The 22,465-nt window shown below is 44.2% G+C and overlaps 1 protein-coding gene across 3 annotated transcripts in view; it reads right to left on the minus strand.

Annotated features, from left to right (window-relative positions):
* The window catches only part of DRC7 (dynein regulatory complex subunit 7), a 323,191-nt gene that overhangs the window by 141,282 nt on the left and 159,444 nt on the right, over window positions 1–22,465 (minus strand). For all 3 annotated transcript variants that reach the window (XM_078669530.1, XM_078669529.1, XM_078669531.1), the window contains exon 11: window positions 12,523–12,651. In XM_078669530.1, coding sequence (XP_078525656.1) covers window positions 12,523–12,651 — 129 coding nt within the window. The remainder of the gene's footprint in view (window positions 1–12,522; window positions 12,652–22,465) is intronic.

Here is a 22,465-nt window from a genome sequence, read left to right on the forward strand (position 1 = left end):
ATATACAAAATTACCTATTTCCCCCCACTTTGACCTAGCACAAATCTTTCACAGGAACCCAGCACCCTTTCTCTCCAACGCGTCCTTCACACCACACAGTGAAACAAACATCCACTCATTTTTGTGGAATACTGCTGTATGTCGTCCAGGAAAACAGCGAAAACAATGTTAGATAAGGTAATGTAATGTAATGTAATGTATGTATACTTGTAAAGCGTACTGTTACCTCGTTACGTGGCGTCCTGGCGCTGTATACCGCTGGGGAACCCGTCCTGGCTTTTCCTGTGAGACGGCACCCCAAGGTGAAGCCAGGCATCCCCGGCGTTGCTGGGGCCGTTGTGGAGATTAAGCAAGCTATTGCCCAGAATTTCAGAGTTGGACCCATGGTTAGCGTAGGCACCTAAGCGAGAATTATCGAGTCCGCGGACATTGACCCAAGACCCTGCCGCGTCGGGAATTGAACCCTGGTCCCGGGCCGACCTCTGCTTCAGGGTCTGCCGTTTCTAACCAGTGAGCCACACTTCTCCACAGGTGTTAGTCTAGCAAGGAAAACAGTGTCAGCGTTGTGTTCCACACTTATGTTTTTTGGATCTGTAGTGAATGGGCCACTCTTGTGGTTGAGTACCCCATGATGACCGTCAACTATCACCATCTTAAACTGACTTTAGCGTGTTCTTTTTTATTCTAGCCTTAATGTAGAACGATCTTACACTTGCCTGCCTCGTGAGACAGTTATGGAGTAGAACAGTACCTTTCAATAAGAACTCTTATTATTGACTTTGACATAGCTTCATGTCAATCTTGCTCTCTAACTTTATCTTCCTTCACTGCAGTGCTTGCTATTGGCTTTGACATGGCCTCATGTAACCTTGTCTTCAAATTTGGCTCTGCTTTATGCTTCTTTATGTGCATGACAGAGCTTGCATAACTGACTCCATTTTCTTGACTGTTGCCATTTTCTGTGCTTCGCAAGGTTGGGAGGGCATGTTTTGCTCCTCACTTGTTTTTCGCATCTCATTGACCAGAGTGAACTGGATAATATCTGTGGAATGTACAGCTCCGCCTCAAAGCCAAAATACAGGGGCTTGGCCTGCCACTGTCCTGACCTTGAGGCAGAGTGGTACAAGTCAGCTCGGTTTTCTCCAATGAGAAAGGGGTGAGGCTTTCTAGAAGCTTCGTTTCATGTTAGAAATGGTATTAAAGCAGGGGGCCTCCCCGGGCCAGGTGGAAGTTCACCACAGAACAGACGTATTGCTGTGGACGGTGATGGGACATGTGTCCTGACTGAACTCCTACCAAGGCTTCAGAACCGGACTCCCCTCAGCTTGAGTTGCCAGGATGATGCTGCATCAGTCGGTGAGGTGTTCCTAACCAAATCTTTTCTATTTCTTTCTATTCTTTGCTATTCTTTTCTATTCTTTTCCCTTCGTTGCTACATATATATGTATATATATATATATATACATATATATATATATATATATATATACATATATATATATATATATATATATATATATATATATACATATATATATATATATATATTCAGTCTGTTGTTCATATTGCAGCGTGATCAAGGGCATAACTTGCCAGAAACGCGTAGCTGATCTCTGTGATTCAATAAACTCACTGATGCTGATTCGTTGTGGTCCGTCTCCCTTGTTTGCTGGTGTGCGAGGCTGTGCCTGAGACGCCGAGAGATTCGAGGAGTAGCTACATGGTTTTATATATATATATATATATATATAAATATATATATATATATATATAACCTACTGGCGGTCGCCAGTAGGTATATATAGTTAGGACCTAGTTACCATAGGAAATCCGCAACATTCTATTGGGAATAACTTTGGCGTCGATTGAGGAAATTTCGTGCAATTTTCCAAAATTTTGGCCAGCTCAGTTCTGCTCCTTCCCTTGAAAGTGCTGGGGGTATTCGTCAAGCGGGGGCCGAGAAAAAAGGGGGGTACCAAAACGTGTTTTCCTTCAGTTAATTTTGATGGGACCATTAGACACGGCTACAGCCCGAACGGAATTACACCAAACTTGGCAAAATGGTAGGGACTGGTATGCAGAAGTGCCTTTTCTATATTTGGTGAAAATCCCTCCAGTAGTTCCTGAGAAAATCAAAAGAAAAAAAATATATATATAGCAGCTTACTGTAAGCTTACCTTTCCAAGCACGAGCTGCATGCTGATTGGCTGTAAACTGTCTGTCAACACTCCAAAACAGAAACTGTTGGCAGCCATCTTGGGACCAATATACATGGTAGCACCTCATTAAAAAGCATTGCAGTTAATAGAAGGTTTTAAGACTTTAGTTACATTATAAATCATTTGTTGATAGTACCATACCAATTTTAAGAATTGTGGTGTGTTCTAAGGTGATTTTACCATGTGAAAAAGCCTTCTTCTGGGATAACATGAATCATGTTTGAAAGAAAACTATTATCTCATGCTTTTCCCACAGTGGTTTGGAAGGGGATCTATAAGCTAAGCTGAAAGCATATTTTCTGTAAATTCACATTATCTTTCTCAGTCATGTGAGAATGAAGTCTGACATTCTCAGTAAAACATGTACATCCAACAAGGACAGAGACTGTCAGTTGATTCCTTTGTGTTCTACTGCAGTTTCCCATAGTGTTCTAAAGAACAACTAGAGCGCTAAACGTCCTACTTATTACAAAGGTATGGCACACCTGAAGCCATCTTGATTGGAATAAAGTGGTAACTCTTAAAACATTTAATTTAAAAAGGAACAAAACGAGGGGGTATATTTTGCCATAGAAAGTATGATTAGTGCTGCAGAAAGAAAAGTTAGGGCACATTTTGAGTGACTTCTCAAATCCTCTTCCATTTCATTAAAAAATTCTGACATGCAGTCTCCCAAGATGGCCACCAGAGATAAAAGAGCCCAGAATGTAGCCCAAATATCACCCAGATGTAGCCCAAGTATAGCCCAATGACAGAATGTCCCAGAGTGTTCTAAAGAACAACTAGAGCGCAAACAGTCTTACTTATGACAAAAGCATGGCACACCAGAAGCCATCTTGATTGGAATGAAGTGGTAAGTCTGAAAACATTTAATTTAAAAAGGAACAAAATGAGGGGGTTCATTTTGCCATAGAAAGTATGATTAGTACTGCAGAAAGAAAAATTAGGGCACATTTTGAGTAACCTCTCAAATCCTCTTCTATTTCATTAAAAAATTCTGACATGCAGTCTCCCAAGATGGCCACCCGAGACAAAAGAGCCCAAATGTAGCCCAAATATCACCCAGATGTAGCCCAAGTATAGCCCAATGACAGAATGTCCCAGAGTGTTCTAAAGAACAACTAGAGCGCTAACAGTCTTACTTATGACAAAAGTATGGCACACGAGAAGCCATCTTGATTGGAATGAAGTGGTAAGTCTGAAACATTTAATTTAAAAAGGAACAAAATGAGGGGGTTCATTTTGCCATAGAAAGTATGATTAGTGCTTCAGAAAGAAAAATTAGGGCACATTTTGAGCGGCTTCTCAAATCCTCTTCTATTTCATTAAAATAATTCTGACATGCAGACTGAAACATGCACTTTGAATACCAGCAGCAGACTTCCCTGGTGAGCAGTAGCTTTACTACAGTGATCTAATGAGCAACTAGATTGCTAACATTCAGAATTTATGGCAAATGTGTGACACATCTGAATGCCTTCTTGATGGAACCAAAGTAAACAAGCATTGAAAATGCAATAGATCTCGCCCTCGTTTAAGTTAAAGCCATTCTGTTTGTAATGAGGTGGTTTTTTAGCTTTGCTTTTATTAGTGTTTTTCAAACTTTCATGTAAATAACATGCATATGTATGCATATATGTATATGTATGCATGCATTTATATGTGTATTTATATAGATATGCAGATTATATATGTTTATATATGTATGTGTATATATACACATACATATATATAAATGCATATGCATATATATGCATATATATATGTGTGTATATGTGTGCGTGTAGAGAGAGGTAGAGAGGTAGAGGTAGAGAGGTAGAGGTAGAGAGGTAGAGACTAGTAGAGAGAGGTAGAGAGGTAGAGAGTAGAGAGTGAGTAATAGAGAGTAGAGAGCCCCCGGGACAAAGCAACGCAGCCCCTTGGCGCATACTGGAGGCTCCTGGTGTGCTAGTTGGCCCCCAGGGACCCCCAGTATGCAAGGGGAATTAGTTCCTACTCTGCAAACACGCCAGGGGTTGCGCTGCAGAGAGGTGTAAAAAAGAGTGTGGCCTCATTACACCTCTCTGCAATGCAGCCCCCTGGCGCATACTGCAGGTTCCAGGTGGGCTCGTTGGCCCCCAGGGACCCCCAGTATGCAAGGGGAATTAGTTCCCCCTCTGCAAACACACCCGGGGGCTGCGTTGCAGAGAGGTGTAAAAAAGGGTGTGGCCTCATTACACCTCTCTGCATTGCAGCCCCCTGGCTTATACTGGGGGCTCCTGGTGGGCTAGTTGCCCCCCAGGGACCCCCAGTATGCAAGGGGAATTAGTTCCTCCTCTGCAAACGCGCCAGGGGTTGCGCTGCAGAGTGTTGTAAAAAGGGGGCGTGCCCTCTGAACACCTTCTTGCAAAAATTTTGTAAATCAGTATAAAAAAAAAAACAAATTAATACATTTAAAAATTATTGTCATTTAAAAAAACGTTGAAATTCAATGAAAAAACCATAGGTTTCAGGCCTTATATAGCTAGGAATTAGCATTTAAAAAACCTTGCAAATTCACTGAAAAAACCATAGGTTTCAGGCCTCATATAGTTAGAAATTAGCATTTAAAAAACCTTGCAAATTCGCTGAAAAAACCATAGGTTTCAGACCTTATATAGTTAGTAATTAGCATTTTAAAAACCTTGCAAATTCACTGAAAAAACCATAGGTTCCAGGCCTTATATAGTTAGGAATTAGCTTTTAAAAAACCTTTGAAATTCACTCAAAAACTATAAGTTTTAGGGGTGTTATAGTTAGCTGGACATTTCATTCATACAAAACCATTGAAATTGCTCCTATATAGTTAGTTTTACTAACTATATTTCGCACACCCGCAATCCACTGCTATTGATGTCACATATTACATCATTCATGACATGGTCAGTGACATCACTGATGACATATCAAATGACATCAATGATGACATCACTGATGACATCATCCACGTGACAATCACATACACCTTTTCATACACTAGTAAAATCTTTCATCACTCTTTGTAAAATACAGAGTATCATATTTGAATCCATTGACACAGCAATACAAGTATTTAAAAACCCACTCATTGATTCCTAGATGTATACACACATCTAATCACTTACCTGTAGATTCACTCATACATGCTGTCAATGAAAAATAGAACACTGTCAAAAATACTTATACACCTATATCGACATTACACACCAGCACACAACCTATTCACATATGAAGTTATCCTACTCACTTATGCAAACAATGGATCATACTTACATACTTAGTTAGCTACACACTTATACAAACACCACTTCATCTATTCATTTAGATAGTAAGTCATATTTAGTATATTATAAAATCATTATTACAAGTATAAAGTTATCCATACAGTCACTCACACAATCATTGAGTCTTATGTATACTTATTTATATACAACAACTGACACATACACTGCCTTTTATTTTTCTAGTTTGTTGGACATGTACCATTGAGAAATATATTTGCTCATCACCACACCCATAAAGATATTCACTCACCCAAACAACTGTTAGAACATGTAGTTTTAACTTCATATATCTACTGAATCAACTATTCACACATCTTTGGGCAGTCACACACCCTCCACCGAACCACACACACATTCACTCTCCCATACAGATACTCAATTAACTAATCAATAACTAATATAGACTTTCACATAGCTAGTAACCAACTGGAGAACCAGTTTACAAAACAACTGACAAAGTGATACAGATATTCACACAGTTTAGCGCCTATCCACTATATTTAGTGAGACACTATACATTGTTAAAGTCCGCCATCCAAATATTTATTTTTATATATCCACTCATACTTCAATGCAAATTGCTATATATATAATGCATATTTAAATAACGAGGCAAACCACATTCACTGGATGATGTCATCAGTGATGTCATCAGTGATGTCATTTGAGATGTCATGAATGATGTAATATGTGACATCATCAGCAGTGGGTTGCGGGTGCGCGAAATATAGTTAGTACAACTAACTATATAGGAGCAATTTCAATGGTTTTGTATGAGTGAAATGTCCAGCTAACTATAACACCCCTAAAACTTATAGTTTTTTAAGTGAATTTCAAAGGTTTTTTAAAAGCTAATTCCTAACTATATAAGGCCTGAAACCTATGGTTTTTTCAGTGAATATATATATATGTCCAAGAAACTCCTCCAAGAAGAAGAAGAGGCCACAGCAGGGGAACAGCAGGGAACACCTTTATTTTAGATCACAAGGCATGGCATTTCAAAGCACCCCTTCTGGCGAATGGATTTCGGCGTCTGTGCCTTCTTCAGCGCTGAGGGTGTAACGAACAAACAAGAGACAGGCGTGCATCTCGGATTAAATATCCTGCCTCCTGATTGCTGAAGAGCCGCTCCGCCCCCAAGGACAGTTCCAATCGCCTGATACCTCCTTCCAGCCGCCTCGTGGAAGGCGCCTACAGGTCCCAGCATGCAATGTTCTAAGCTGGTAGGTATTGCGGAGGGTGGATCAGCGCTTAGATGTAAGTGAATCCCAAAGTCACTGTGACCCTAAAACAAAGTGTCCCCTCGAGTCCCCAAACCGCATCAACCCCCAAGACATAGGGATCCATTTGGCGGGGGCAAGGCAGAAATTCTATCTCGCCCGACGTGATGTCAAGTGACAGCAACACCGCCCCATCTCCTCCCGGGTCCGGAGGTGGGCCTTGGTCGTTCCAGTACCCTGGATTGGAAAGAGATTCCACCGAAGCGGAGTCCAGCGAGTCCAAGGCCACTTGAAGATGCGGGGGCCTCTTGAGCGCGGAGCTGGAGCTCGCGCAACAATATGTCCAAGAAACTCCTCCAAGAAGAAGTAGAGGGCACAGCAGGGGAACAGCGGGGAACACCTTTATTTCAGATCACAAGCCATGGCATTTCAAAGCACCCCTTCTGGCGGATGCTTTTCGGCGTCTGTGCCTTCTTCAGACACACTGGGAAAGACGCTGTCTTTTATCTAGACGAGAAATCCAGCTCCAGTGTTTCCAAGCTACCCTTGCGGGTTGTTGGGAAATCGAGTTCTGAGAGAGAGATACCAGACCTCCTTCATTCTAAACCAAGGTATGGAGCTGATTAGACCCTTAGAGAATTCTTGGATTAGATTCTTGGCAAAAGAATACTGAAACTAATCTACACCTCACTTACTTCTTCCCTCGTACTAGACTTAGGTTAGGTACACCGGGGTAGGCGTATTTTAGAAGCACCAGTTGAGTACTTTTAGTCTTTATTTATTAATGTATGTATTCTATGTATTTTATTGCTTAGAAACCATACCATGATTTTACAGTATTATTTATAATACTCTTCGTACTGTACGCATTGTACTTTACAACCAGTATTACGATTTTAGCAGTTCATTTCTTCTGCATGTGAAAGAAGACTGTTTAATAAATACTTTTTATTGAAAACGCCTGTCTCTCTATTTCTCTGCACCTGGGGTGAAATGAAGCATGCACGATTGACTGAGTGAAATAACTATCTATTGTTTCTGCGACTCTAGAGATACATTTCTTATTCTTGGGAAACAAAATGGCCATGTTTATGTGGTTGTCAGAAACGAATCCCTTCTTGTGAATTCAAGAAAGTTTCTAGGGACCTCTGAGCTAGCTGGCACTCTCAATTAAGTCTAATATATTTGATAGAGACCTAGTAGACCTCAGTCCTACGTCAAATCTATAGTATATATCATTCCAATGCGCAGAGCCTATTGAGAATATAGGAACTACACTACATGGCCCCCAACGTTTGGTAAGGCACTAATTTAACGCTAGATACTAGAGTAACTCAGTCGTGCTTTTCACACAGACCGCTTTTTCCCATAAAAACTCCAAAAGACGTCTGGAGTGGGTAAAAGGATATAATATCCGCCATACCTGAGTAGGGCGAAAATCCTATGTATTCGTTTTTGGTTTGTTCAACGTTGAAGGATACAGTGTTCCAAAAATATTGTGCACCTTATCTTTGTTTCCTTGAGACTTGCTCTGCAAACTTTCAGTCAACAAAAATGTCAGAGAGTGATGACGAAAGGGAGAGAGCTGCAGCAGCAGCTCAAGCAGCTCTAGACGCCACAAGTCTCCAACAAAATAACCCGGATGCTATACTCATCCCGGTAAATATAAGGAAAACAATCACTATAAAACTTATAGAGAATGGAGTATCATCGAGAGGTGGTAAACTAATATTTGTTATAGAGGCACATGAATATCGGCAGACAGAGGTATTCTATTCACGGATTCTGTTTCCTGCAGCAAATCCAGTAACACATGAGTTCCACTACTACAAAGTAGAGGAACCTCCGGCGGAATACGTTCCTTTCGAGGACGTTGAAATTCCACTAACTTACCAAGAGCATCAGCTCTGGTTTAAAGGCGCTCTACAACATCAAAATCACATTACCAGGCTCGGTCCACTAGGTAGACCAGGAGCAACATGGCGGTACTAGCCAGCTATACACCACATCCTGACATTGAACAAATAACAGGTCCAGAACTGTTAGCTCAGCTGAAACAGTTAAATAAAATACATAGACAATTGGTTCAATATGTCATGCGGACTTTAACAGTCCAACCTGCTATAAGGATTCCACAGCACACCCCTCATCAGGGGAACACAAACAATATTACACCACAGACTATACAATCAGTCATTGGTAAATTGCACGCAAAAAGGGAACAAATTCCGTTCTGGTTAGCTCAAAAAATTACTCAAATAGAGGCAGTATTTCCTGATAGTACATCTCATGAGAAACACAGAATTCTGACAATCTGCTTACCAATGGGGATTGCACCACACGTGGAGGACTGTGACACATGGTGTACAGTCTTTGCTTCAATCTACACAAAAACACATGGTGTTCCGTCTATGGGGGTAATACCAGACGTCGTAAGACAGATTCAAAATGAGTAAGGACCAGAACCTGCCTTAAATCTTGGTATGAAGTTACTAAAAGATTTCAAACAGGTCTCGGCTATACTATTAGCTAACATCGAAGGTGAAGCAGCATCCGTGGCAATCAGCAAAAAAACTAAAAGAAACTGATATAACAGAGCAACCATATGAACTTGCAAGAATTATTGAAAAATCCTATGAAGAACTAGGTAGAGATAGTTTGGATGGGAAACCAGTAAAACCCCAACTAACTGAAAAGTCTGAAAAAGTTTTTATTAAAAATAATCTCACTACTCCTAAAAAGAAGTGGGAAAACACTAAACAGACACTTCCTAAAGAGAAGCGCTCTCAGTCTACAGGAAGGTCTCCTCAACAGGAGCCCTCTGAAAAGAGGTATAACCTCAGAAATAGGGATAATTTGAGAAAACCTGATAGATATCAAGATACTGATACACGTTCCTCTCGTACTTTTCAGACTTCCTTGCACAAATCCAAAAGAAGAGGACAATCAGAACAAAAGGAGGAACGCGTGAAGTCCAAAGACAAACAGCACGTTCCAAAAAATAAGAAAACTCAATTCACCAAGAAGAAGGTAGCAAGTCTAAAGATCAGAAATGCCGAGGATCTTGAGAACACAACTCAAGAACGGGGAGTGGGCCCAGGCAATGCTAGACAGCGCAGCAGAAGTGACCATAGCTCACAAGATCCTGAAGGATCATCTAGAGACAATGGACTTGAATGAATACATTCAAGTTGAAACTGCCGATACCAGGGTTAGTGTACCACATAAGTTATATGAAGTAACACTCCGAATGGAGGGGGACATAACTAGAAAAATAAAAGCACTCTTTTGGGAGAAGCTATCTAAAGGTTATGACATTCTTCTAGCTGAACAAGACTGGCCACCTAAATTTGTCAGGGAGTGCCCACATGGCGAAGGGATAATTATGTCAGCCTTCTCAATTTACATTCCAATTCATAAAAAATACACATATGCCGGAAAATGGGCAGTAGCCCAGGCTCCAGCATTATACAACAATCACGTAGGATGGGATGAGGACTCTCCTCATCATAAAATCCAGTTAAAAACTCAACCTACTGCTCAGAGGCAGTATCTAGTTAACCCCTTCGACGCTCATGACGAGCTGGGCTCGTCATGGCGTAGCCTCCTCGCACGCTCATGACGAGCCCAGCTCGTCACGTAAAGTGCGCTTTTTAAAAACCCAGCGTACGGGCGGAATTCCGCCCGCACGCATGCGGTTAAGCAAGAAGCTAAAGAATAGGTCAGGGAGATCTTAGATCAACTTGAATACCAAGGGGTGATTGAAACATGCACCTCATCTATGAACAATCCTTTGTTTCCTGTCTCCAAGCCAGACAATACATATTGTCTAGTTTTGGACTACAGACACTTAAACTCTTGTTGCAAAACTTTTACAGTACAAAATGCACATAGTGCAGCACTGATGAATAACATTGTGCGAAAAAAATATAAAACCACATTAGATATTTCTAACGGTTTCTTCTGTCAAAACATTGCACCAGAAAGCAGGAACTTGACCGATTTCTCAATAATGGGGACACAAGGACAATTTTGCCGTCTCCCCCAGGGATTCAAGAATAGTCCAGGTTTATTTTCAGCCAGAGTAACAGAGTTACTACAAACGTATGATGATGAGGCATTATCCTATGTCGATGACATCTATCTTACAGACGATGATGTGGACGTGCACTTGAAAAGAGTGAACACTATAATACTTGGGTTTGCTTCTGAAGGGTACAAATTCAATTTTAAGAAATCACGAATTGCCCACCTCAACGTCCTATTCTTAGGCTACGAGTTATCAAGTTAAGGCAAAAGCCTAGCAGCAAACGTTCTGGAGAAATGTGCGCTGCTCCAACCTCCAAAAACGCTGAAGAGCTTACAGTCAATTCTAGGTTTCCTGAATTTTGGAAGAACTTATGTTCTGAATTACGCAGAAAGGGTTAAACCTCTCTACGAACTGATAAAACCTGATTTCAAATCAACTAATTGGACTCAAAAACGCACAGAAATGTTGCGTTCAGTGCAAACAGACATGTTAGCAAAAACACAATTACAGACACGCGACAACGTACGCAACCTTGTGATCCGAATCATCCCAGGGAGATGCGGATTCACGTACCTAACCTTTAATGAAGGTGAAAAGGTACCAATAGCATACAAATCACACTTGTACACACAAGCTGAAATGAAATTCACTTCAACAGAAAAGATTCTGACAGCGGTTCAAACTGCAGTAGCAAAAGAGAGGGCTCTTGCGCAGGGTAAACGCATAATGATCGTTACACCTGTACCTGCTTTAGAGGCAGTTACAAAAGCGAGCATTCCAAATGCTAGGGCTTTACATCCAAGATGGATTCAATGGGTTAGCTCTCTTGCTGCAACAGACGTTGAATACGTTTTTGACCCCTACTTGAAAACACAAGAATTTCTACAATACGAACACGAACGTCCTCTGCCGACTGAGATTCTGCCTCTAGAACATTACGGATGTATAATTTATACAGACGGATCAGCACAGCCCGCAATTGGGGGTAAACAAGCATATAGTGCTGCGTGCGCGATTGTTAAAGGTCGCTGGCGTGAAGGTAAATTTAGACCTATGGTCTCTAAAACTCAATCACTCGGAGACTGTACAGCTCAGCGAGCTGAACTACAGGATTCCTCGCCTGCTCTATCGCCATCCCGCGTCTCTGTGGTTTTGGAGAATCAGCACATTAAAAGCTTGATGTCTCCGAACCACCCTTTTAACAGTACCAGCCTTTGACCGAATAAAGTATCTTTAGTCCATAAGGCCAGGTACTTTTTAAACAACACTTGACCCTTTCACTCACTACAAATACACCACACATAGCACTACAATAACAGTGCTCCAGTGTAGTCGCCAGTCGTAGCACGCCCCGTTCCGCAGCGGGGCGGGAAGACCCCGATGATGAAGCATGACACCAAGGGCCCTTTCGGTGTGTGAGGGGTATTTTAACAACACAGTGTATGCCTTAGCTAACTTCTAGACATGCTTCCCTCACGACCTCCTGGCGGTGGATCTTTTTGTTTCTTAAATACGAGATAGGAAGGCAGGGGAAAAAAAGGTGGAGAGATGTCGACTTTATGTTTGTGCTAGCACAGCACTCAGGGCTGCGCAATCTGAAACTGAGAAAGACTAGAGGTGCAGTACAAGAGAGCGTTGGTTAATCTGTACATATTGCAGCACAATGGAAGATACAAGGGGATTAGGGGAAAGGAACAAAGAACATTGTGGAGTTGATAACAAAATGGCTGTACACAAGGGATGGCAGCGATATAGTTGGAGAGCAGATGTACCTCTTAGAGATTCACCACGTCCAGGAGCAAAATAATCTGTTGTTGTACCGGTTGTCCTTTTAATCGCCTTCATCTCCAGCTTGTCCTGACGATTCTTGAACCATTCTTTTATCTCCATCTCTTGAGTGTCTAAAAATGAAATGACAGAGGAATCAAAATTACTAATTTCCAATAAGCCCAGTGCCCTATTGGATTATATTCTTCTCACCATCACTCTTGCCTTTTTGCACTATTGTTCTTCATTACCGCTATGCCATTATCATCATTAAACCCCCTTTTCCTTTCCACCCTGCCAACAACTTATTGCTGTAGAAGATAACTAGGGAACTCAGACTCTATTAGAAAATGTAATAGGGGTTAGTGGCACCCAAAATGTTCAAAGAAAAAGCTATTGACTACTTTCTCAATGTCTAATCTTTTATTCTGATACACACACACTTAATAAACCCAGTTAATTTAAATCAGACTTTTTAAATGTACTGCCTTATTTCACTTCTGTTGTTTGTAGCAGGCACAGGAACTCATTTTTTCTTTTTGAATGAAAACTTGTTTCTTCTTCTAGATTTCCTGGGGCTTTTATATGGAACAGTGTTTTAAAAGTCATTGAAGCATCAAAAACAGGAAAAAGTTCCACAAAGTATTCTCAAAATCAAATGAGTACAACCTCTGGAGTCTCTGTCAATGCCACATTGTGGCATACTAATTTGTCATGGAGCCCCCCTTGCCGATGGGCATACCGAAACAATGGTCGAATGGTGGCATGCTCATGGAAACCTGGATCCTCTCCTTTTTTCACAGATGGCTGATTCCCCGGACTGGTTCACTGCAAGGGACTGACACACATCCTGGGATACAAGCGGCCCATTTAACTGGGAGCCGTAGCCAGAAGACTCAGCCCCCTGGCCTAGTGTCATCAGCCCTAATCCTATTGAGGACGAGGCATGGGATGCATGGATGGACTGGAATAGACCCCGGAAGAGTGAAGACGCCGAGTGCAGAGCCCGAGAGGAGAAACCGAGAGACGAGGAAGAAGACACCCTGGTTCCCATATTGACAGCCCAGTGGCGGCAACCCGAGACAACAGGAGAACCAGGAGGCCAACGTATCCACTCACCGCCCAGCCGCGCTGCAGGAGGAGCGGGTCTCTCTTAGGTGCATGCACAGTTTGCGGGGTGGGCTGGGAGGCAGGAGAAGGTCGGTGGTGAGAAGCCAGACTAATTCCCCACAGAACCAACCTGACTACTCTCCCTTCACAGACACGCCTTTTTCCCATAAAAGAGCCCTGGGTGTCTCCTCACTCCTTTTTCCTGTTTGGTGACGGTGAGAAAGTAAAGCTATTTTCTCACACCCTTTTCTTTTCTTTTCCTTTCCTTTGGTTGGTGGAAAACCTGAAGCAAGAAAGGATTCCTCTTACGAATGCCTGAGAAACCGGAGAATTGTGAAGATGTGGATAAGACGTATTATCCACAAAGGCAAACCCTGGCAAAACCATTTAGAAGAGCGTACAAAAATAAAGACCACTAAAAAATTATTTAGTGTGAACCTCTTTTCTTCTACCCGCTCACAAGTGGTGGAGAATGCGGGCACCCCCTCCATTAGTACCGACATAATGGATGCCTTGATACAACATATTGTAAAGGGAGAGGAGAAGCTGGAATGGACAGTACAGCGGCAGATGACCTCAGCCAAGGCCGACTGAGACCTAATTAAGTCCAGCATAGCGGCCCAGCTCTAGGGCCTCCAGAAAGTAACAGAGGAACCAACATCCTCCAGGATACGGGAAGGGAGTAGCAGCGCCCAGGACCCCTGGGGGTCTCCCTACAGAAGTACATAGCGGGAGAGGACCCAGATGCCTTCCTTCTAAATTTCGAGTGGGCGGCCAGAGCATGCGGTTGGCCCCAGGAACAACTGCCTTTCTTCTTGGCGCCTCTTCCCACAGGAGAGGCGTAGGTGGCGTACCAAGTTGCCAACACCAGTGGTAATACCCCTTATGCAGAGATAAAGACAGTCATATTGGATCACCTTGGACTAGACGCAGAAGCCCACCGGGTCCGCTTCCGCAAGGAAAAGGGGGCACCCGGAGAGAATCCCAAAAGCCTTTTCTTTAGCCTGACAGCTGCTGCCGATAAGTGGCTAAAACCGAATGAGAGAAGCAAGGAAGAAATAATGTATTCCATCTATCTGGAGCAGTTTTTTTAGGCCCTCCTGTACAATACCCAGAGGTGGTTGAAGCAGCATTCACACCTCACCACAGAACAAGCCATGGAGATGGCCGCAACATTCTCCAGGGCACAACCCCGGACCTCACTGCGGGAGCCAGAGAGACCCGGTCATCCCAACCCAGGAAAACAGGACAAAGGGGCACCCCCAAAGCCAGACTGAGCCCCAGAGACTCTGACCCTATAAATCAGAAGTACCCATACACAGAGGACCACAGTGTTTTGATTGTGGGGAATGGGGACACATCGTTTGGTTGTGTCCCCACAAAAAAAAAACAGAGGAACCCAGGGACATCAGTTATGCCCCCAGGACGGTCTTTTACACCGCGGAACTTGGAAGTGCATTTTATGTAGGTGTGAATGGACGGTGGGCCAAAGCCTTGTTGGACTCGGGCTGACGCCAATCAGTAATCCAGGAATGTCTGGTAGAAAAAGAGCAGGTTAAAACCAACTCGCTTGTGCACATATGGTGCGTACAAGGGGACATTAAACCTTACCCCCTAGCAGTAGTAACCCTCAAAACCCAGCAAGGACCTCCTTATGAAGTACGTGTAGGGGTATTGAGTGACCTACTGGAAGAGCTTCTCATTGGGACTGATAATCCAGGGTTCCTGGAGCTATTCTTTGCCACTGTACAGACCCCATACGGTGGAGAAGGGAAAGACATCGGCCTCAGTACTCCACAAAAGGCCCTTCTGACACCCGAACCATGGCTCTTAGACAGGAACTTTAAATATGCTCAGGGCAATGATCCTACCCTGCGTAATGCCTGGCAAGCCGCCCAGAACCCTGACCCTACCGTACCCCTAAGATATCCCAAGTTATTTATAGAAAAAGGGCTGTTACACTGAGAAGAAAAGAGAGATGCCTCACCCCAGTTGCTTGTACCCCTGGCCTTTAGGGAACAAATCCTTTTTTTTTGCACACGCACACCTCACCGCAGGGCACACAGGGTAGAGAAAACCACACAGAATATACTCTGACATTTCTATTGGCCTGGGGTATATGGGACCATAAACTCCTACTGTCGGCAATGCGAGGTCTGTCAGAAAAAGAACCCCTATCGGCCTCCCCCCGTTCCCCTTCAACCACTCCAGATAATCGGTCATCCATTTGAAAGGGTCGGGATGGATTTAATAGGCCCCTTACCAAAAACCAAGAAAGGACACATGTATGCCCTGGTTATAGTAGATTACTCCACTCGCTACCCCGAGGCCTTTCCCCTAAGAGCACCAACAACAAAGAATATCACAGAGAAGTTGATCGAACTCTTCTCCAGGGTGGGATTTCCCAGGGAGATCGTAACGGATCAAGGGGCCCTGTTTGTATCTCGCCTGATGAAGGAAGTGTGCCGAACCCTAAACATTGGGCATATCCAGACATCAGTGTACCATCCACAAACTGATGGGCTAGTGGAGAGGTATAACGGAACCCTGAATCTCACCCTGAAAAAGATGTTGCAAAACGTGGGGAAAGACTGGGATCAGCTCCTTCCTCTTGCCTTATATGTCATCCGTAGTCAGGTTCAGAGCAGTCTGGGTTGTTCCTCTTTTGAATTGCTGTATGGGAGGCAACCCAGAACGTTCCTGGAGATGACGAAGGAGGCATGGGAGAAAGAGGAGGAGTACGAAACCAGGAGTTTCCTAGAATATACACACAACCTTTGGTCTAGAATAGGCAAACTTTGTGACCTCGCCTATTCCAACCTTAAAAAGCAGCAAGGCAGACAGCGGTACCAGTATGACAAAAGAAAGAAGTGGCGAACGCTTGCCATCGATGATTGGGTGTTGGTTCTACTCCCATCCTCCATCAGCAAATTCAGAGCAGAATGGATGGGACCCTGAAAGGTGGTAGGGACAGTAGGAAAAGCGGCCTATAAAGTGCAGGTAAAACCCTCCAAGGTCTAAACCTATCACATCAACTTCCTAAAAAAAATGGTTGGGCTTCCTCCCTAAAACAGCACATTTGGTAACAACAAAACAAGAAGAGGCCCCTTGTACCCTGCCTCAACTGGTGATAAACCAGTCCCTCTCCCAACAACAACAGTCCCTAAATTGGTTGCTTCAACTGTTCTCTCCGATGTTCTCAGACAAACCGGGGAGAACTACCTTAGTTGAACATGCCATTGAGACAGCCCCTGGTCATCATATAATGACCCTACCGCATTCCGCCTTCCAGGACAACCGCCGTACAAAATGAGATCCAGGCCATGTTGGAGATGGGTGTCATCCGTCCCTTCAGGAGCTAGTGGGCCTCCCCCATCGTCTTGGTACCAAAGCCTGATGGCACCATTCACTTCTGTATAGATTTCAGGGCGGTAAATGCCATTTCTCAATTTGACTCATACCCTCTGCCGAGGATAGATGAGTTGATCGAGAAGTTGGGGGACGCCCAGTATATTATATGGCAAGTCTCCTAAGGGAACAAGGCCAAGCAAAGATCGCTTTCATCACTCCAGATGGCCTCGAAGAGTTCACAGTCTTACCCTTCGGTATTCACGGAGCTCCTGCCACCTTTCAGCGTTTAATGAACACCAAGCTCCGTGAACACCAGGAGTTTTCGTCAGCCTATCTGGACGATATTGTTATCTTTAGCCCTACGTGGGAAGAACATCTGGCCCACTGTAAGAAAATACTCCTAGCCTTATCCGAAGCAGGTCTACACATTAATGCAAAAAAATCCAAGGTGGCCTTCCGAAAAACCAAATACCTTGGCTATGTCCTAGGGAACGGGGTGATAGAACCCCAAGCCGAGAAAGTGAGAGCGATCCTAGACACCACTTTTCCTTCCACCGAATGGGAAGTCAGGGCCTTTCTCGGGTTGTTGGGGTACTACAGAAGATTCATTCCCCACTACTCAGAAATAGCGGGTCCCCTCACCGACCTCTTAAAAAGGAAGCCAAAGCTGCTGACCTCTTACACCCTACCGACACAATCAAAGAAGCTTTTCTCCAACTTAAGAAAGCCATCACAAGCAGTCCGGTCCTGTCCTCACCCGATTTTTCCAAACCCTTTGTCCTTCATACAGATGCCTCTGACAGTGGGGTAGGGGCGGTTCTCTCCCAATTTTCTCCACAGGGTATAGAACACCCTATACTGTTCATCAGCAGGAAGCTCTTTTCCCGGGAGAGAAAGTATCCCACCATAGAAAAGGAGTGCCTCGCCATAAAATGGGCAGTCGAGAAACTATGTTATTACCTCGAGGGGAATCTCTTTATCTTATATACCGACCATGCCCCACTTCAATGGATGAGTCAGAATTCAAGGAATAACCCTTGCATACTCAGGTGGTTCCTTTCCCTTCAAACCTATGTCTTTGAGGTACAGCACAGAAAAGGAACAGAGAATGGTAGTGCTGATTTTCTTTCCCGCATGCTCCCTCTCCCAGAGCGGGACAGGTCTGGGTGGGGTATGTCATGGAGCCCCCCTTGCCGGTGGGCATACCGAACCAATGGTCAAATGGTGGCATGCTCATGGAAACCGGGATCCTTTCCTTTTTTCACAGACTGAGGATTCCCTGGACTGGTTCACTCCAAGGGACCGAGACACATCCTGGGATACAAGTGGCCCCTTTAACTGGGAGCCGTATCCAGAAGGCCCCGTCCCCCGGCCCGGTGTCATCAGCCATAGTCCTATTGAAGACGAGGCATGGGACGCAAGGACGGACTGGAATAGACCCCGGAAGAGTGAAGACGCCAAGTGCAGAGCCCGAGAGGAGAAACTGAGAGCCGATGAAGAAGACTCCCCAGTTCCCGTATTGACAGCTCAGCGGTGGGAACCCGAGATGACAGGAGAACCAGGAGGCCAACGTAGCCACTTACCGCCCAGCCACGCTCTAGGAGGAGCGTGGCTCTGACAGGTGCATGCACGGTTTGCGGGGTGGGCTGGAAGGAGGGAGAAGGACAGCGGTGAGAAGCCAGACTAATTCCCCACAGAACCAACCCGACTACTCTCCCTTCACAGACACGCCTTTTCCCCGTAAAAGAGCGCTGGGTGTCTCCTCACTCCTTTTCCCGGATAGGTGACAGTGAGAAAGTCAAGCCATTTTCTCACACCGTTTTCTTTTCCTTTCTTTTGGTTGGTGGAAAACCTGAAGCACGAAAGGATTCCCCTTACGAACGCCTGAGAAACCAGATGACTGTAAAGACGCTTAAACTGTGGATAAGATGTAATATCCACGAAGGCAAACCCTGGCAAAACCATTTTGAAGAGCATACAAAATAAACAACACTGAAAAATCATTTAGTGTGGACCTCTCTTCTTTTACCCACTCAAATAATTATAATTCCAAGGTAGTTATTTAATAATCCAAATATCTTAAAGTCACAAGAGAGAAGTATTGCCCCAAAAGCAGACTGGCCCCAGGAATGGTATCCTCTCAAAATAGTGCAGCTGGTCATAGGAACATGAGGCGGCAGCAAATAGCTTGACAGCCTATTGTTTAACCCACTTCCCTACTGTTCTCTCACAACCTCACCAGAAGCATCACTAGTCTACGCATTTGACAGTTATCCTACCACTTACAGATTCACCTTCCATTTTCCCATCTTCACCTAACCATTGCATCTTGAAATAATACCCCACTGCATCTCATGTAGGAGCATACTACCATTCTACTTATGCACCCATCCCATTTCACTTTCACCAATTCGTACCAATCCAAACACCATGTTGATTTCTTTCAATCCAGTCCTCCAACAGTCCCAGCCCAGCCATCTTCCTAAAAGTCATCACCATGTGTTAACAAAATAGACATTTTTAAAAACCTCTTCTATCCATTCCTTACAAGAGCAACCACTATCAAATGCCTCTATCAATTTCCATGCTTTTTTTACCCTTTGCTTTCCATCACTATCCTACTGTCACCTCCCCATTCTTTTGTGCATCTCAACCCACAACTCACCTTTTCCCATACTCTATGTCTCCTATCATGTGATTGTAGCTCACCAGCAACTGCACCCTATTACTTGCAATCCTACTATTTCATTACTTTTCAACACTGCATACATGAAATACCATCACATAAACCATCTCATTTATCTCCACCCCCATTCTAGTTCTCACTACCCTCTTATTCTACTGTTCAGCATCACCAGTTCTCATTCAACCACAGCCGTTTAAACCATGAACCTCCATCCCGCTCTTGTATAAACCTCCTTCCCTGTATCTCGTCACAGATATAACCATCATGTAGATATCCAAACCATCCTGCAGATTGCAGCAGAGTAATACTTCTTCCCTCATCATCCTACTGCTTCATCCTCTTCTTTACCTTCATTGTGCTTATTGTGCCACCATTCTATTCTTTTTAATACCATTATGCCCCATCTTCTACATCTACTGTACCTCTTCTGATAGCCACTCATCCCTTCATGCTCCCAACCATGGCCACTATTTCACCCCTTCTGACACCTACCATTGTACTCAGCCTTCTTCTTCCTTACTGATGTCCATGTTTTATCAGAGCGGTACAAAAGTGGGTGGTGATGGACGGAGCATCTGAACCAATCAAACACTCACACCTAGTCAACAGATCTGGGTTTAATCCATCACCGTTCTTTAGCCCACTCTGCCACCCCAGTTCAGACATGACCATATGCAAATCAGTCTTACCCTGTGCCTCATGGGAACAGTCCAGCCCCAACTGCCAAGCCATGCCTTCCCTGGACCGGAAACAAGCTTCCTAGGACCGGTATCTGGCATTTCAGCCGTCTTCAGCCAGGCTTGCTTGAATCCAGTTGCAAAGTAAGGAAGGGACTCACGTCTGAGCATACCCTGCCAACTTATGGTGAACAAAGCGGTACAAAAGGGGGTTGTGATGGACGGAGCATCTGAACCAATCAAGCACTCACACCCAGTCAACAGATCTGGGTTTAATCCATCACCGTTCTTTAGCCCACTCTGCCAGTTCAGCCCGAACTTGGCAGTTCGGGCTGAACTGTTCCCATGAGGCACAGGGTCACACTGATTTGCATATGGCCATGTCTGAACTGGGGTGGCAGAGTGGGCTAAAGAACGGTGATGGATTAAACCCAGATCTTTTGACTGGGTGTGAGTGTTTGATTGGTTCAGATGCTCCGTCCATCGCCACCCCCTTTCGTACCGCTTTGTTCACCATAAGTTGGCAGGGTATGCTCAGACGTGAGTCCCTTGCTCACTTTGCCACTGGATTCAAGCAAGCCAGGCTGAAGACAGCTGAAATGCCAGAAATCGGTCCTAGGAAGCTTGCTTCCAGTCCAGGGAAGGCATGTCTTGGCAGTTTGGGCTGAACTGTTCCCATGAGGCACAGGGTCAGACTGATTTGCATATGGCCATGTCTGAACCGGGGTGGCAGAGTGGGCTAAAGAACGGTGATGGATTAAACCCAGATCCTTTGACTGGGTGTGAGTGTTTCATTGGTTCAGATGCTCCGTGCATCGCCACCCCCTTTTGTACCGCTTTGTTCATCATAAGTTGGCAGGGTATGCTCAGACGTGAGTCCCTTGCTCACTTTGCCACTGGATTCAAGCAGCTTGGCTGAAGACGGCTGAAATGCCAGAAACCGGTCCTAGGAAGCTTGTTTCCGGTCCAGGGAAGGCATGTCTTGGCAGTTCGGGCTGAACTGTTCCCATGAGGCACAGGGTCAGAGTGATTTGCATATGGCCATGTCTGAACTGGGGTGGCAGAGTGGGCTAAAGAATGGTGATGGAATAAACCCAGATCTTTTGACTGGGTGTGAGTGTTTGATTGGTTCAGATGCTCCGTCCATCGCCACCCCCTTTTGTACCGCCATGTTTCATCAGAAGCCTACCGCGATTTTAAGGGAAACAAATCCAGAAAAAGACTCCCTACACCAGAGCTACCCCACTAGTTCTATGAAATAAAGGTGAATGAATCACTATGCAACTTTAGAATGAAGTGTATAATTCATGAAGTAAAATAATCTATAGTTTTGCCTCCATGCATACAATTGTTTCTAAGCATGTTTCCAGCCTGAATACTCTCTAACAAGGAGTTAAAGAGAAGGATGCAGTCTTTAAAATGGGCAATGCAACAAACATTTATTTTATTTTATTTTATTTTAACTAAAAAGTTCTTTCATTGCAAGAACATTTGCTCAAGCACTGCTCAATTAAATGATATCCCATGTATGGCACTGACAAGATGGGGACATCAGAAAGAAATCCTTCATGAGAACTCAGGAATTTTCGGAGACGTGCATGTATCTGCTGAAACCAGCAATGTGCAAAAAACACAGTTGATGGACAGAATGTAGAACAATGTCATACATTCACCCCAGTACAAGGATCTGGGCCTAAATCCATCGTTTTTTTGCACTCCACACCACTCTGGGTTAGACACTGGCTATGTGCAAATCAGCTCTGACCCTGTGCCTCATGGGAACAGTCCAGTCCGAACTACCAAGCCATGTCTTTCCCAGACCGGAATCAAGCATCCAAGGACCGGTTTCTGGCTATCAGCCTTCATCAGCCTGGATAGCTTGACTCCAGTGGTGTGGAGAGCCTGGGACTCACGTCTGAGCATACCCAGCCCACTCGGGGTGAAAATTGCAAAAAACACAGTTGATGGACAGAATGTAGAACAATGTCATACATTCACCCCAGTACAAGGATCTGGGCCTAAATCCATCGTTTGTTTGCACTCCACACCACCCTGGGTTAGACACTGGCTATGTGAAAATCAGCTCTGACCCAGTGCCTCATGGGAACAGTCCAGTCCGAACTA

This window comes from Lissotriton helveticus, chromosome 12 (assembly GCF_964261635.1).
Source record: "Lissotriton helveticus chromosome 12, aLisHel1.1, whole genome shotgun sequence".
NCBI classification, from domain to species: Eukaryota; Metazoa; Chordata; class Amphibia; order Caudata; family Salamandridae; genus Lissotriton; species Lissotriton helveticus.